The 16,203-nt window shown below is 40.7% G+C and overlaps 1 protein-coding gene across 1 annotated transcript; it reads left to right on the top strand.

Moving 5' to 3' along the window:
• The first annotated feature begins 1,353 nt into the window (after nucleotides 1-1,353).
• On the top strand, nucleotides 1,354-9,679 carry adssl (adenylosuccinate synthase, like). The gene is made up of 13 exons (XM_072374833.1): nucleotides 1,354-1,624; nucleotides 2,201-2,303; nucleotides 2,757-2,825; nucleotides 3,749-3,799; nucleotides 3,880-3,946; nucleotides 4,043-4,150; nucleotides 5,683-5,764; nucleotides 5,984-6,110; nucleotides 6,202-6,356; nucleotides 6,910-7,034; nucleotides 7,149-7,246; nucleotides 8,610-8,759; nucleotides 8,866-9,679. Exons 1-13 carry the CDS (start codon nucleotides 1,391-1,393, stop codon nucleotides 8,916-8,918), a joined length of 1,422 nt encoding a protein of 473 aa, XP_072230934.1. The 5' UTR covers nucleotides 1,354-1,390; the 3' UTR covers nucleotides 8,919-9,679.
• The last annotated feature ends 6,524 nt before the right edge of the window (nucleotides 9,680-16,203 follow it).

Below are 16,203 nucleotides of genomic sequence, written 5' to 3'. Positions count from 1 at the left end.
CAAACCAATTGTGTATGTGCCTTAGAGCTCAGAGCCCTGAGGATTATGAACAATACATGTATTGTGAAATTAAAATGGGCAGTGGTGCTTAATTACAAGCTCTCAGCCATTTGACGACAAAAGAAGATCATGTTGTCTCTCACACCAATTAATTTTGGTATTAGGCAGAAAGATTCCCTTCATTCCCTTCTGCACCTGTATGGAATAAGAAATACATCAAGACTAAACAGTGAATACGACAATGTGGCATAAAGTTATGATAACTGGTTGTTTTGCATCTCTTTATTACCTACACAAAGCATTCCCACGGTTCAGCCACATGTTCAACCACATGTTCAACCAAACTGCAGACCAAAAAAATGACCATATGTTCAATTGTGGAAGTTCATTCAAATGCAAAGAACCTTGATTAGATGCTTGGAAGCCACCTTTTGTTTCCTCTTTGACAGCCTGATTGAAGAACTAAGGATTATGCAATAAATGGGTATTTCTGACAGGTTCTATAACTTAGTACTAACTGTAGAATTATGTCCATGTACATAGAAATGGACATTTGGTTTATGCAACAAAAATATATACATACTGTATATGGCCTTGGACACCACAACAACTTAGAACATGAAAGAAAAATGCTTCTCTTCTCCACATCTTTTGGTGATTTTCAGCATTTTAGGACTGAGGGGAATATTATTATTATTACTATTATTGCTTCTCCATTGGAAAGAGGGGATTACTTATGCCCGTCATACAGATGTAGGGATGCATATGTGGGACACTTTCACTAGGCGGCTCCCTGTAACTAATTCAGTTCCCCCTCCCCATCTCTCTTTCTTTTTTTTTAAATGTCCCTATTTTGTGAGAGGCCCAAAATTTGTGCAAGGACACAAAATTGTCTATGATTTCTAAAATAAACATATATGAGTGCACATTCCAGTAGAGGAGGAATATATACAACCAGACCCACAGATGCGTACAGTAATGTATCATGATAGTTAATGCAAATAACTAACAAACTCCATTTCCATTAACTGAAACGAAACGTTTTTTAGTTTTCTTGTTCGCATTTAAAACCAAAAACGGAAGTTGTAAGGAGTGAATCATGTTACGTGCGTGTGCTCTTTGTAAACGTTGTACTTATTAAAATGTCATTTTAACCAGAAAAATAAGCAAGTTTGATCTATTTTGTCAACTCTGTGATTCTATTAGAGCGCATGCAGCAGCTTTATCGGTAGATTCAACTTGTGACTGTGACCAGTCATAAATATTTTGACAGAAGAAGGAAAGCTACGAGAGGAGACATCGCCATCTTGTGGCGGAGCGGAAGAAACGACTTCCCGTGGATGTGGAGAACGCGGTAAAAAGATATTCCGGTTTGCAGAAGGAGGGCAGCATGGCATCCGAGAGCAACATGGCTAACGTGAACGGACGCGAGGCTGGTTCTCTGAACGGGGAACCGGTCGTTAAACGACCGAGGGAGAGCGTCCAGCAGGACTCTTCGCTCCGCACCCCGAAGGAGCCTCAGAACAAAGTGACTGTTGTGCTCGGAGCGCAGTGGGGCGACGAGGGCAAAGGAAAAGTGGTGGACTTGCTTGCTATGGATGCGGATATCGTATGCAGGTGTCAGGTACCTTACCACAGCGTCGAGTTGACCCCGCAGTTTTCATTCACAGTGACCCCCTTTTGTTTCACGGCTGCATTAAAAGAAAAGTCACATTTTGGCGTAGTTTTTAATATAGAAGTCGGAACCGCAGCTGTAAAATATTCATGACCTTCTGACGTCAAGAACCTTCCTTGACCTCCCGGATGGTGAAACGCTAAGTTCGTGCTAGCATTGTATTTTTTTTTATCTGTTTCTGATTTCCAGTCTTACTGACGCGGTGAAAACATTAGTTAACCCCAGCAAGTGACCTCCACATACTGATAAGCCTTTCCATTGAATGCAGCGTTTGGTTATGTAAGGCATCGACCGTCCGTCACCCCCCCAGCTGTCCCCGTTTCTCTTCACGCGCAGCTCAACATGTTTTAAAAAATGTGGGTTTGGTGTTTTCGTTGTTGCCAGCTGGAAACGGTTCCTACAGGGAGTTGAGTCATTTGACCCTCTGTACAGTGTGATGGTTGCTGTTGTCTGCATGGCCTCCGGCCTTGTGTTTAATGTGAAAACTGCCGTGCAACAAAGCTGAATGTTTTGTGCTTTCTGCAGGGAGGCAACAATGCAGGCCACACAGTGGTCGTGGACTCAGTGGAGTATGACTTCCACCTGCTGCCCAGTGGGGTGCTCAACAAGAAGGCTGTCTCCTTCATCGGTAGGAAACAATGCCTCCTTTGGAGACTTGAAACTGGCGGGATGATTAAATGTCCCACTAAAGCAATAAAGCCAATATATGGGCGAACATCTGAGCAACCGCTGGCAGCCTTATCACATCGCTGTTATGCTCTTTAAAGAGTGACTCTGATTCAGTAGTAGAGTTGTTTAGAGATGACCTAAAGATAGGAGAGTCTCTCAGACAATAAAGCTCAGCAGCATCACAGACAGCCGTCACAATAACCTTGTTTAAGTGAGTTTGACCTCATGAGTAGAGTCCACATAGGAGCAGTAAAGAACAGAAGAATCGCACCAATTATTGTTCATTGTACATTCAGAATATACGACTGCTGTGATGTGTTTTCAAGTCCACTGAAAAGAGGAAATATGAAAAGAGGAAACACTTAAGTTGTACATTTGCCAATATAGTTAAATATGCCTTTCCACATTGCAGGTAACGGAGTGGTGATCCACCTGCCGGGTCTGTTTGATGAGGCTGAAAAGAACCTGCGTAAAGGCAAAGGTAAAGTCTCACTTGCTGCAGCAGTGAGATCAGATTATGTGCTTGAATACAAAAGAAAAAGTATGTGAGGCTTGCTTTTGTTTGCATTTCTTTTAAATGTACAGTACGGTGCAAAAGTCTTAAACCACTCAGATTCCCAAAGAGCTATTAGCTGAAAACCTGACAGCGCAGCGTGGTGTGCAGTGAGTTCTTGAAACATTTTGAGGAAACTGAACATGTGGAGGACAAAAGAAGAAGTGGTGGGCCTAACAAAAAACAAACAAACAAAAAAGCTATCTGCAGCAGATTTTTTAGTATATGAAAGTGATGTTCCTAACAAATGGTGGAAACCTGAGAGCTGCATCTGGACCTTCAGCTGATCCATCTACTGTTGGCCCAAGCCTCATCAGAAATGGTCTCCATGGAAGGGTGGCTGTCAAGAAGCCATTCTTAAGGAAGGGAAACAGGGAGAAAAGGCTGAGCTATGCCAAATGACACAAGAAGTGGACTGAAAATCAGTGGCAGCAGGTCTTATGGAGGGATGAATCCTCCCCAGAGCCCGGACCTCAACATTATTGAAGCAGTGTGGGATCATCTGACAGAGAACGGAACAAAAGGCAGCCAACATCCAAAAAAGAGCTTTGGGATGTCCTTCAAGAAGCCTGGAGAACTATTCCTGAAGACTGCTTAAAGAAATGGTAGAAAGCTTCTCTAACAGGGTTCAGACTGTTGAAGAGTAAAGGAGCTCAGACCAGATATTGACTTTCAAGCTTTTTAGAGCTGTGCAAACTCTTGTTTTTGTCTTATATATTGTATTTCTGCAGCTATTAAAAAGGTTCCTGTAATGAAGTTAAGAGTTTTCCTTGAAGCTTTTGCACGGTGCTGTACATCAGCTGCGAACAGCACATGTGAGACACTGAATATGTTCACTGGATTTGATGCAGGATTACAAGGATGGGAGGAGAGATTGAAGATTTCCGACCGTGCCCACATTGGTGAGTTGGACTTTTTGTCCCTGCAGTTTTTGAACATGAAATGTGTTTTTATTGACCCGTCTCTTCTGGTCCACCTCCAGTGTTCAACTTCCACCAAGCTGCTGATGGAATCCAGGAGCAGCAGCGGCAGCAGCAAGAAGGGAAAAAGTATGTGGACGTGCGCAAGTCCGCTCAAACGAGAGCATTTCTTTTTATTCAACAGTTTTATTGTGTGTATTAATGTGTTTTTAACTTGTTCTCTAGTTTGGGAACCACCAAAAAGGGAATTGGTCCTGCCTACTCCTCCAAAGCGGCTCGGAACGGTCTGCGAGTCTGCGACCTCGTCTCAGATTTCAAGGTTTTCGAGGACAAGTAAGCATCTTGTTCGGTGTTTCCTTTGGGAATTAGATTACTGGTAAACTTGTGGTGTTTGTTTGGGCACATTTTTAAATAGTCGTGAATTAAGCTAAGTGTTCCTTACATGTAGAGGTTTAGGAAAAATGCTGCTGCTTCTGGGATTTATGTCACTTGAGTTCATACTAATGGTTCACTAATTATGACAAAGCTGCGTTGGTGGCAGATTCATCAAACCTTTGAGTTACACACATTTACATTCAGTCCTCTGAAGTTGTGGATAAACTGTCTTAACTGAGCGTTAAATACATCCACAGATGCGACATTCTGTGAATCAGAAGACTGTGTTAGCATGCAGCTGCTGCTGGGATTTTCCAGAGACTGTCCCAACCTCATTAAGTCAGGGTAACGCTTGTAATCGCTTTAAAAACGGGTCTGTAGATGTGAGTAGCGTTTGTTTTTCCTCTGTAAGTCAGTTAGCAGCCGCAGCTTCGTCACAGAATATCCAAAGATGTCACACTTATTCCTCGTGACCTTCTGGGGCGACAAAAAGAGCAGAATGTTACTAAGATGTTGCCAAGTTGATTCTGAAATCTGTTGGTTAGAAATATCTTCTGTGGCACTGAGATCATTTCAGAGGCACCTCAGCCCCGACACCCCATTCTGTCTCTGTGTTTCTGCAACAGAAATCTGTCCCAGCCTGAAACGGGCTGCGTGAAAAGGGCTCATGTTGTGTTATTGCTCATTGTATGGGCCGATTGAACCCAGCTCTTTTTGGCTGAGTGACACCCCCCCCCCCCTGCAGCTGTGTTTTTGGCACAATATTGCCCAAAGCTACAGCATGAGATGACGAGCTGTAAAGTTTTCTAACTCACATGATGGTATCAGTTCTTCTAAATGGACTGAGTTATCTGTATGTTGAGCAACATGTTCTGATCAGAGGTCAAAACAAAACGGTGCTCTGAAGGGGAGCAGTGAGCATGTTCGAGCTTACAAATAAATGTTTAAATGTGTAGAAACAATATTTTGTGCTTGAGTAATACTCAATAATGACAATTGGTTTATATTTTTCCCCATACTATAACTGTTATTATTGTTAAAGTGATACCTGTAAGTTAGTATCTGTATTAGTAAGTAGTGCTGCTATTCAGACTCTGCTGGAATATTTACGGTCACTACATCTGTTAATTTGAACATGCTGCGATGAGCAGCTTCTTTTGAAAGTGTACTTGTTTCCACATATTTTTCACGAAGCTGCTTTCTACATTCGTGGGAGGACCATGAAGAAAATGAATAAACGGGTTTGATAAGTTGTTTAAATCTGTATCTTGGGCTGCCAGCAGGTGGCAACACCCACATGTGGTACACATCAGGAAACGGCTGGCATAATCTCACAGAGCAGTTGTACAGGACAGTCTTTGTGTCTGTTGTGTATCTTGTGCTTTAAAGCCGGTCTGTGGCGGTTCACTGGACCAGAGAGGGCCTGTGCCTAAACCTGCATGAAGACATGTGAACGAGCCTGTAATCGCTGTCCTGGTTGTGCTCCGCAGGTTCCGTAAGTTGGCGGAACATTTCCTGACGATGTATCCGAACCTCAACGTCGACATAGACGGTGAACTCGAGCAGCTGAAGGTGAGGACGGCTCACCACGTCGAGCCCTTTCACTCTTTAATTAATTATTTAACCCAGTTCTTTACACAGAGACATTGTCCACGTCAGTTCTGATTCCTAATAAAATGAAAACCAAAGTGGGGAGTGCTCACATGGCTGCGGTTCTAAAGCAGCCCAGGAAGCATCTCCTCATCTAAACTCACTGGGCTGAGTGAATTTTTTCCTTTTTGTTATTTTCAGAGCTATGCAGAGAGACTTCGCCCTCTGGTGACAGATGGTGTGTACTTCATGCACAAAGCTCTTACTGGACCCAGTAAGAAAATCCTGGTGGAGGGCGCCAACGCGGCTCTCCTGGATATTGACTTTGGTGAGCGACATGACCCGTGTACAACCGATCTCGCAGATAGATGGCTGCCTTTACCCCCCCCCATGTTAACTGATACGTGGCTCTTGTACAGGGACGTATCCTTTTGTGACTTCCTCTAACTGCACTGTGGGAGGTGTGTGCACCGGGCTCGGCGTGCCTCCATCTTACGTTGGTCGAGTCTACGGCGTCGTCAAAGCCTACACCACCCGAGTGGGTGTGGGTGCTTTCCCAACAGAACAGCTCAATGTAAGTGAAAAGAGGCGTAAGTCAGTTTTATTGACAGTTCCTTCTAGCTGGGGGTGAGTGTTTGCAGGCTGAAGAGATGTGAATGTTATGGTTAAAGTATCAAATTCATGGCACGGCTCTCGGGTTAATGTTCACGCTCCGCAGGTAAACACGTTTGGGAAGCCGATACATCATCTCCCGTTCAGCAGCGCAGCTTCGACTGTGCGCCAAATATTGACTCATCCTCCAATAAATTGTCTTACTGTAACTTTTTCTGGTTGCTATGAGACCGCAGTTCATCTTTCTGTAGTGAGACACAGTTCAGATCCTTTTTTTATGCCCATTGGACAGTTAAGAAGCTTATCAGTGACAGAGCATTGATCAGCTCCCTCGTGTGTGTGTGTGTGTGAGATGTACACGGTGTTACTGAAAAGTTAATGCGTGCTCAGCTGACTTCTCCCACTGATACGAAGGTATCAAACCGGTCTGAGTCAGCATTATTTCAAGTAGAAAATAACAAAACGTGCTTCCCCAAAGTTCCGAGATTATTAATTTTTCTTTTTCTGTTGTGCAGGAGATCGGTGAGCTGTTACAGTCCAGAGGGAGAGAGTTCGGAGTGACGACGGGCCGAAAGCGGCGTTGTGGTTGGCTGGATCTGATTTTGGTCAGATACGCCCACATGGTCAACGGGTTCTCTGCGTAAGGATCCAGATCATTGCAGAATATCACCCTCCCTTGTTGACGTTGTTTCTGATGCTGTTGGAACAGTTTTGTGTGTCATCAAAGCTCATTGGTGACTGTTTCTTGTTGCAGAATTGCCCTCACGAAGCTTGACATTTTGGACACACTCCCTGAGATTAAAGTGGGCGTGGCCTACAAGGTTGATGGGCAACCTCTGCCAAGTTTCCCAGGTGGGATGTTTATCACTAAAGTCTTCTGCAAAGAAAACTGTGTAAATGTAACAGTCCAGAAAACAAACCAAAGTTTTCTTAAAGAAATTTCCAGCCACAGTAGAAATTTTAGAGCATCCACTAACTCACCTAAAGCCAATGCACACACAACTTGCAAACCAAGCTCACACTTACCATAGCGATGTATATAAAGCATTAACCTACTGTTTGAGCAGTATTAGCTCATCGCCATCTTAAGTTAAGTGAGTTGTTGGCTGCTGATGAGAATTTGTTGTTGAGTTGTTTGGACTACCCAATTTCAGGCTACAAGAAATGCAGCATCATTTGAGCTTGAAGTTGGGAAAAGATAAAGACGAGCAGGCCGGACAGCGATCGTCTGAGCCTGGAGTTTGTTTTTTTTTTGAACGGCTGCAGAATGATACATGTTTAAACAAAGTTTTTTTTGACTTGGTAAAGACTTCAGACAGCCATGTTTTTTTGTTTTTTTTTTTAATATATCCCCTTTGAATAGGCAGATGGGCTGGAGTTTGACGCCTGAAAGGCTGCAACTACTGATTAATTTTCAGTCCCCCCCCCCCCCCATTAGTTAATTATTTCTCCAGATAAGTAAAGAAAATGAACGCCCATACTTGCAAACCCAAACATGTGCCTGCTTTTCAGTGATATCAGACGCACACAGTGCTCCAAACAGCTGTTCCTCCACCCCTCCTCCCTGCATTTCCCCCCACTGTGATGTTACTGATGGAAACGGCAACTACAGGAAAAGCTCAAATGTTCCCACTTAATTTCGAACATCTCTGGTGTTCGTGTGTAAAAACGGTAAATTCTCAGCCATCAGAGTGAAGTGAGAACAGACGACTGCAGTCAGACGTGCAGAGTTTATTTTTTATTTTTTTTGGTCAAGCTTGACTTTTAAATCTTTAAAAACTCTATCCGTGATCAGCAGAAACAAATACCGTAAAGAACGTGGCTGCAGGTAGATAAACGTGTCCCTCAGTCTATATTCTACACGGTTCAGCTCTTCACAGCAGAAACTGTAACATCTTGAATATTTCCAAATCTGTTTTCAGCACTTTAAAAGGCTCGTATATCTTATTTAGCTCTATTTGTATTTCCAAAGTAGGCAGCTTGGATTATTAAGTTAATGAGTGTGAGGGTGATAAACAACCCCTGTCTTTGCTTCCTAATTTGGCAATTGAGCCACATTCAGCCAGTTTGTTCAGATTTTCACTCACACATTTTTGTGGCCAGTATGTTTTTCTTCAGTGGTGATTCTGCTAACAGACGGCAAATACTTTTCCAGCTTTGAATAGAGTCATTAGATGAATCCATTAACCAGAAACCTTCAACATTTCTGCTGCAGCAAACATGGACGTTTTGACGCGGGTGTCGGTGGATTACGAGACGTTGCCCGGCTGGTGCTGCAGCACCGAGACGGTCCGTAGCTTCGAGGAGCTGCCTTCACAGGCTCAAAATTACATTCGGTTCATCGAGGACTTCCTGCAAGTGCCAGGTTCGTAAAGCGATCCTTTACGTTAATGGAGGAACGGGAACCCAGCCGGCCTCCCGTTTGCCAAACCTGCCAGTCACACTCTCGTCTGTGTTGTTTCTCATTTCAGTGAAGTGGGTCGGAGTCGGCAAGTCCAGAGAGAGCATGATCAAACTGTTCTGATCCCCGTTCGCTTTCAGCGTCTGCAGCCGTCACTCAATAACACAAGACTACCAGAAGAGGTTAACATGCAAACTGCCCTAAAGGAAAAAAAACCTCACCAGCAAGACCACATGTTAAACTGCAGTTGAAGCTTTGTGTCACATGAACAGCGATACTTCAGATCTAATTCATGCATTCCACACGTTGATCTCTATATTTATTAGGGTGTTAAATTTTGAAGCCTGGTGAAAATGGGTCAATCGTTTATTATTCTAGTCCTCCGAAAGGCACCATTTCTGTTTTTAGCCTTTGAAATGAACTTGCATCCGTTTACTATGCGGTTATTATTTTTCTAAATTTAAAGAGCCACTGATGAACAGATGTGGAACAGATTTTTATTTTTTTTTTTTTTCAGGATTTATTGAAGTGATGATGAAAAAGACCTCGTGCGGTCGGTATTGTTGTGACCTTTTTTCTATTGAACAGTTTTTTAAAATGGAGTTGCCACCTCGCCTGTTAAGTTTGTGAAAATATCTACGAGGATTGTAAATGAAGAATTTGTTTTAAAATTATTCCTCAAGAAAGACCGGCCGACACTCGGCGGCGTGGGTTTTAAAAACAGGTTTTCACATCCTCACAGAAACATTGATTATTTGAGATTTGTGTAAATGTAAAGACAACAGTTGTTAATGTACAGAGAACGTCTCAATGTGTCCAACTTCATGCCAGTAATGTAGGAGTCTTCCTCAGCTTGCTATTACAATTAAAACAAAATAATCATGTTCAATGTTTCTTTGGTAATTGTTTTCAGTGGATTGCTTACCTCTGATGAACCTCAGAAATATGTACAGCCATGGAAAAAGTAAATGCACCCTCCTTCAGTTGTAAGGTTTCACATATCAGGATGTAATTTGGTCCATTCACCCCCATGATTCAGTAGCTTGTAGAAGCACCTTTAGCAGCAATAACTTAATAAAGTGATTGTTTTCTGTATGACATCATCAGTCTGACATCGTTGTGGAGGAATTTTGTTTTATTGTCTTTACAACATTGGTTCATGCACAGCATTTAAGTCCGGTTTAGGTCTGGACTTTGGACCATTGCAACCTTGATTCTTTTCTTTTTCAGAGATTCTGTTGTAGATCTGCTGCTGTGTTTGGGATCATTGTCCTGTTGATGAGCCAGTTTCAACCAAGCTTTAGCTGTGGGACAGATGGCCTCACATTAGACTCCAGAATACTTTGGTATCCAGAGGAGTTCATGGTGGACTCAATGACTGCAAGGTGCCCAGGTCCTGTGGATGCAGAACCAGCCCAGATCATTAGTCCTCCACCACCGTGCCTGACAGCTGGTATGAGGTGTTTGTGCTGATATGCTCCAAACATGCTGCTGTGTATTATGACCAAACATCTTCACTTTGGTCTGGTCTGTCCAAAGGACATTGTTCCAGAAGTCTTGTGCTTTGTTCAGATGCAGCTTTTGCTAAGCTGTGCTGCTCCTGCAACCCTTCCAAACAAGCCATACTTGTTCAGTCTGTTAACTTTAATCCACATTACTAGATCCATCCATATTACTAGTGTTATTACTCTTGGTGATTTATTTTTTTAATTTTTTTGCTGTTTCTCTGACTTTTGGGGCAAACTCACTAAGATTAACGACTTGAATGATGGCCTCCAAATAGTTGTTTGTTTAGTAAATACACTGTGTGATATGTCATGTTTTGTTGTTCATCTGAAGTTGTAGTTACACCATTTTAAGATCTGATAAACACCAGATTCTTCTTTTATATTATGTCCTGACACTAGAGCCCTAAAATTGCAGGAGGGTGTCCATTTTTTTTTACTCAACTGTGTTTGAGAAGACGATGTGTCATCTGACTTTTTTCACAGTAAAACTAAAAGGAATGGTCTCTGTTACTTATCCTGACAGTCCTGGGGATTTTATTGGTTTTTTTTTTATACTCTGGAGAAAAGGATTCTTCTTGCCTGAAAATCTGCTTCCTCTCTTGAACACCTTCCCGTTATTGCAGTCTTTTTGCTTTGCACCGTCCTTTGTAATGTTGACTTCCTTCCCTTCGTTAAAAGCTTTCTTGGATCTGGACAGATTAGATTAAAGTATAAAGTAGATTCTCTGGCAAATCAATAAGAAGTTTAACTGTTCTATGGTTTCCCAGATATTCTGTCCAACACCTCAGAGCCCCTTACAGCTACAAAGTCGTTTTGATTTATCTCTGCAGCATTTTATATCGAGTAGGGGTGTGATGGAGAATCCCTTTATGTAATTTAAGTATACATATATACAAATAAAGGAAATCCTATATTTACATCTGGTGACTTGGCCGACAGTTTTATTCAAAGGAACTTTGGAGCATTCAAGCTTCATCACAGTAAGAAACCCTGACCTAAACATTAAATAATGAATCTTAATCCAGAAAAAAAGTGTTCAGTTGGTAGAATTTCAATGTTTTTGTGCTTTTGTTGTGAAGGAATAGAACATTTCATGTCAAGCCACAAGATTTTCAGATGAGTGAGATTTACTCAATTGGTATTTATTCAACTGTTTCACCACCTTTTTGGAAAATATTTAACAAGAACAAGTTAAACTGTCACCAGAACAATTCAAGCAGCCTGGAAGAATTTCAGTGCATAAGAGACAAGGATGGAAGCTCAAGTTGGACACCTGGGATTTTTTAACCCCACAGACTGCAGTGCATGAAGAACCGCCGTTCAGCAATAACTGATATAACCACACGGACAAAGGGAAACTTTTCTCAAATGCTACTTCAAGCTTTACTGTACCTTTTTCAGCAGTGACACGAGCTTCTCGGGGCTTGGAGGCATGTGGGATTCACCACACATTTGAAATGTATATTGTAGTCGAACCAATCAGTATTCCAGATATTTTTTTATTCTTTATATTTTATTCTGGGCCAAAGACGAAAAGAACCGTCCAAATTGTTATCAGCATCGAGTCCAAAAGCCAGGCTCTGTGATGTTATGGGGTGGTATCAGCTCATTAGCAACATATGCTGCCTTCAAGACACCTTTTCCAGGGACATTAATGCATCTTTGAACAAGACGATGCAAAACCATGTTCTGCACACATTACAAGGGCGTGGCTGAGGAAGAAGAGGGTACGGTTACTGGACTATCCTGACCTGTTGCCAGAGGAGAATACTGGACAATTTAAAGAAAGAAATGCAACAGTGACGACATTTTTTTATAGAAAGAACTGGACAAAATAACACCTGCAATGCTTTGTCTTTCCTAAACACCGTAACATCTTTAAAGTGTGCTGAAAAAAAACAGCAATGTCACAAAGTGGTTAAACTTTACCATCTGAGCTTCTTCTGCAATGTGCTGCATGCTTGAAATGCAAAAAAGGGGGTTTCATTCATGACCAAAACAAACGAAGCTGATGAGACGAATCACAACATTTTGTGGGTTCATGCTGACTTAAATGAAACAAAAGTCAAAGTAGATGTTAGAATAATTTAAAATTTTTCAATCAACATCATCTTAATGAGCAAGAGTTGTACCAGAATATTGCACTTACAAGCATTTGTGTCTATTGTTTGAAAACTACTCAGTTAAAACTGTTAGCAGCAGCCTTATTATTGTTAGTGAAATCTTGACAGATAAATTCAATCAACTAAGTCACTGAGATGTTTGTTTCAAACAGCTCTTCTATGTCTTCTATTCTGCTTAAACTGGTATGTGCTTGTTTATCATGAAGAGCAGGTAACACCATAACTTAGCTACGAAAATAGTAGCCAAAAGTGAAATTTTGATGAATAAATCTATTGTACATTCCATAAACCAAATCCATGAAACCAAGCTGTTGTTTGTTCATTCTACTTCTTCATATTAAAAGAGCTTCTTCCCTTAAATGACCAAAGTTGCAGACGTTTGCTGACCACACAATTTCCAGTCCAAGAAGTCCTTGCATCATCAAAAATTCCAGAAAGTGAGCTTACAGTGGACGCAAGATGGCTTAATTGAAAATAAAGTGCTCATTACAGCAGCGGGGCCCTCCTCTTCCTCACGTTGTGCCTGATCATCTACCTCCCTCCTTTCTTTTATTTACCACCATCCTTGTAATTGTGAGCTGATGCATTATCAGGTCAATCATTCTCACTTGATTTCTTCCAGGACATTTTTCAGATGATTGTCCTTGATTAGGTCCACCTCCAATTCTCCTGTTGGATGGAATTTCATTCATTTATTTTCATCTTGCAAACAAAACCAAGCACATAATTAAAGGACCTTTGGAATCAGCAAGAAGTAAGGATTTCTTCATTTTCTTCGAATGAGACCGTGGGTGCTATTGTTTTGTGGTGAGAAAGCACACAAATGCCTCTGTTTAGCCAAAGAATTGTGACTCGATACAGAAGGATGTTGAACTTCTATGGCAGAGTAAATTTAGCGCTTTTGTTTGTATAATCTCAAACAACCTTATGTTTAACAGTCAACTTGTCCTCACTCTTAAGTTTTTCATCGCTCTGCAGTGATTTATGAAGCCAGAGTAATAAGACACCTGTTTCACTGCAGTTGGACAGGGTTCAGTTTTTTTAGTAAGAGACAGAAGCTCTCACACAGATTGAATTGAAGGAGCTAAATGTATTTATTTGGTGAGTGCATGAGATAAATCCAATTCTGCTTCTCAGCAAGTACAGATCCAGTAGAAGATACTGTATTCGCAGGAAAAGATGGAGAAGCTGTCGATGCGTCGAGATCATCTCATTTGACAAATGCATCTGAATACATTGCATCATGATTTACTTTTCTAAGGCTTCTGTAATTTCATGATATTTGTCTGTTCCTGTAAGTCTTTTGTGATTTAAACTCCTATTACAGCAACAGTAATGTATTAGGTACTGTATTGCATGATGCAGCATTTTGCAGCTGAGCTGTTTTTACATCAAACATCGCTAACTGGCATCACAAGTCTCATGAAACTAGCAAAGAACGTATGATTTATGGATTAAAATGAGTCACATAATAGATATTTTTACTGTAAACTGAACTATACAGTAGAAAAACTAAGCATGAGTGATTCTACTTGCTATCAGTTGACTATGGAAGGCAAGAAAGGCTCTATTAGGCTCTATTATTAAAAAATAATAAATAAAAAGTTGATTATCTAAATATTTTGAGATAACAAAGAGATTTTGAAATGAATCTATGTTTGGTTTGTTTCATCAGCTGCACAGATATTGTTGAGCTACTTGGTGGTTCTGAACTCCTGAAAACCAAAAGAAAAACCTTCTGTTTTCTGGTGATTACAAATCTATTGTCACAACAAAATGAACTTATGTCGACATGAATAACCTGTGCTCTCAAGAATTATTTTAAGCATTGCTCAGGTTCTGTAGTTACTAACAGGCTGGATTTTGATTATATACATTACGTACCTTCATAATTAACAAATCCAACCTCAACTCCAAAAATGTTGAGATGCTGTGTAAAATTTAAATAAAAACATGATGTAATGATTTTGTAAGTTTCATTAATCAATATTTTATTCACAGTAAAATAGAAGACAAAGAGTAACAAAAGAGAAAATACTAAAAATACTAAAAAGAAACAGCAGGAGGAGCATGTTGTAATTAATAAGGTTATTTGGCAACAGCTCAGTAACATGACTGGGTATAAAAAGAGCAGCTGGGAGAGGCAGACTCTCGGAAGTAAAGATAGACTGAGATTCAACAATCAGAAATTTTTTGGAGACTTGGAATATTACATAAATTAAATTATTCAAGTACAGAGTATCATCGAAAGATTCAGAGAATCTGGAGACATCTCTGTGGAAAGAATCAGTGTTTAATTCCCATGATCTTCAGGGCCTCAGGCAGCACCGCATTAAAAACAGACATGATTCTGTCATGGAAATCATTGGATGGGCTCAGGAGCACCTCCAGAACTGTGAACACAGTTCACTGTGCCATCTACTTACGCAGGTTAAAGCTCTGTCACATGAACAAGAAGAAGAAGCCATATGTGAACATTATTCACGAATGCTGCTATCTTCTCTGGGACAAATTTGACATAAAGTGGACTGAAGCAAAGTGAAAAACTGTTCTGTGGTCAGATGAATTGAAATTTGACATTCTTTTGGGAAATTATGGACACAGAGTCCTCTGGATCATTCAGCTTTTTATCAGTTCAAAAACCTGCATCTTGGGCTGTTAGGCCAATCAACTGGTTTACAGGCGTCCCCGTGTACAGAGGCTAAAGGTCCCTCGATGTAGCCGAACCAGATTATCTATCTAAATCTAAAGTCCTGTTTTGCTAAATGATTGTTTTCTTCTGCATTTACATCTCTCATCAACAGGCAAATGGCATTTTTGGTCAGAAAAAATTAGACTAAAAAACTCAGTTCTCAGTGTATCTTTAAGTAAATTAGGTGTTGTGCTCCTCAGCCTAATTCTCGCATGCTCAGTGTTGCTTTGTGTAATGAGCATGTGCAGGAAACCATACAGCACTGGCGCATATCCACCATTTTTGTCTGATGTTTTCATAGGCCTCCATTGCCTTGTTCTGTAACATCACATTTAGTGACTCTAATTCATTTTCTGTCCTCTCAAACAAATTGTTCAGTTTTACCTAAACACAAATGACTGTTGTGGTTCTGAAACCTTCATTGAAGAAGAATCAGTTCACTATGCATGTTCAGAATGTTATTCTCTTGTATTTTTTATGTGTCGATTATGGAGACATTATTTCTTCCTATTGATCTTCGAGGATTATTTCAACATATCCAGGAAATTTCTATATTCTTGCTTGGACAAGTAATTTTTTTCAGTATCAGTTCAGAAACTAGAAACTAGATCCAGAATAGTGTACTTCAGGTCTAAATTACATTTTGTTTGTTTAAACACACATACATATACTTGTCTTTATAGCATTGTGGGGACAATGCATTGCTCACAATGCATGGTACAATTATGTCCTTTCAAGCTTTCAGTCAGGACGATATTTGCTCACTATATGTTTGTTTTCCTTCTATCCTGGTACTATTTCACAAATGTACAGTTTCAGCAACTTAAAGCGCCTCAGTACTAGTAGCTGCATATATCTACATAACATATATGTCATAGTTTATCAGTTCCTTGTCAGGTTTTGTGAAGCTAATGTTTGTTTTGTAATTCCTCGCTTTTGCTTTTATGTTCTCGTTGTATACCAGAGTCTATTGCTTGTTTTTCTGAATCAATTTTGCTTTATGCTGTCCCCACACACCTACCCTGAGTTTCCTGTTACAACACTTACATTGCTTTAGTCATTATTCCACTCTGTATATATATACT

This window comes from Leuresthes tenuis, unplaced genomic scaffold, assembly GCF_036924035.1.
Source record: "Leuresthes tenuis unplaced genomic scaffold, fLeuTen1.0.hap1 SCAF_21, whole genome shotgun sequence".
NCBI lineage: Eukaryota > Metazoa > Chordata > Actinopteri > Atheriniformes > Atherinopsidae > Leuresthes > Leuresthes tenuis.
The sequence above is the reverse complement of the archived record's forward strand: the minus strand, read 5'-3'. Positions and strand labels throughout refer to the sequence as shown.

Excerpts from the sequence above, each read along its gene's own strand:
- adssl (XM_072374833.1), top strand. The coding sequence starts at position 1,391 with ATGGCATCCGAGAGCAACATGGCTAACGTGAACGGACGCGAGGCTGGT. Across the intron at positions 1,625-2,200 it reads ATATCGTATGCAGGTGTCAG|GGAGGCAACAATGCAGGCCA; the intron begins GTACCTTACCAC and ends TGCTTTCTGCAG. Across the intron at positions 2,826-3,748 it reads GAACCTGCGTAAAGGCAAAG|GATTACAAGGATGGGAGGAG; the intron begins GTAAAGTCTCAC and ends GATTTGATGCAG.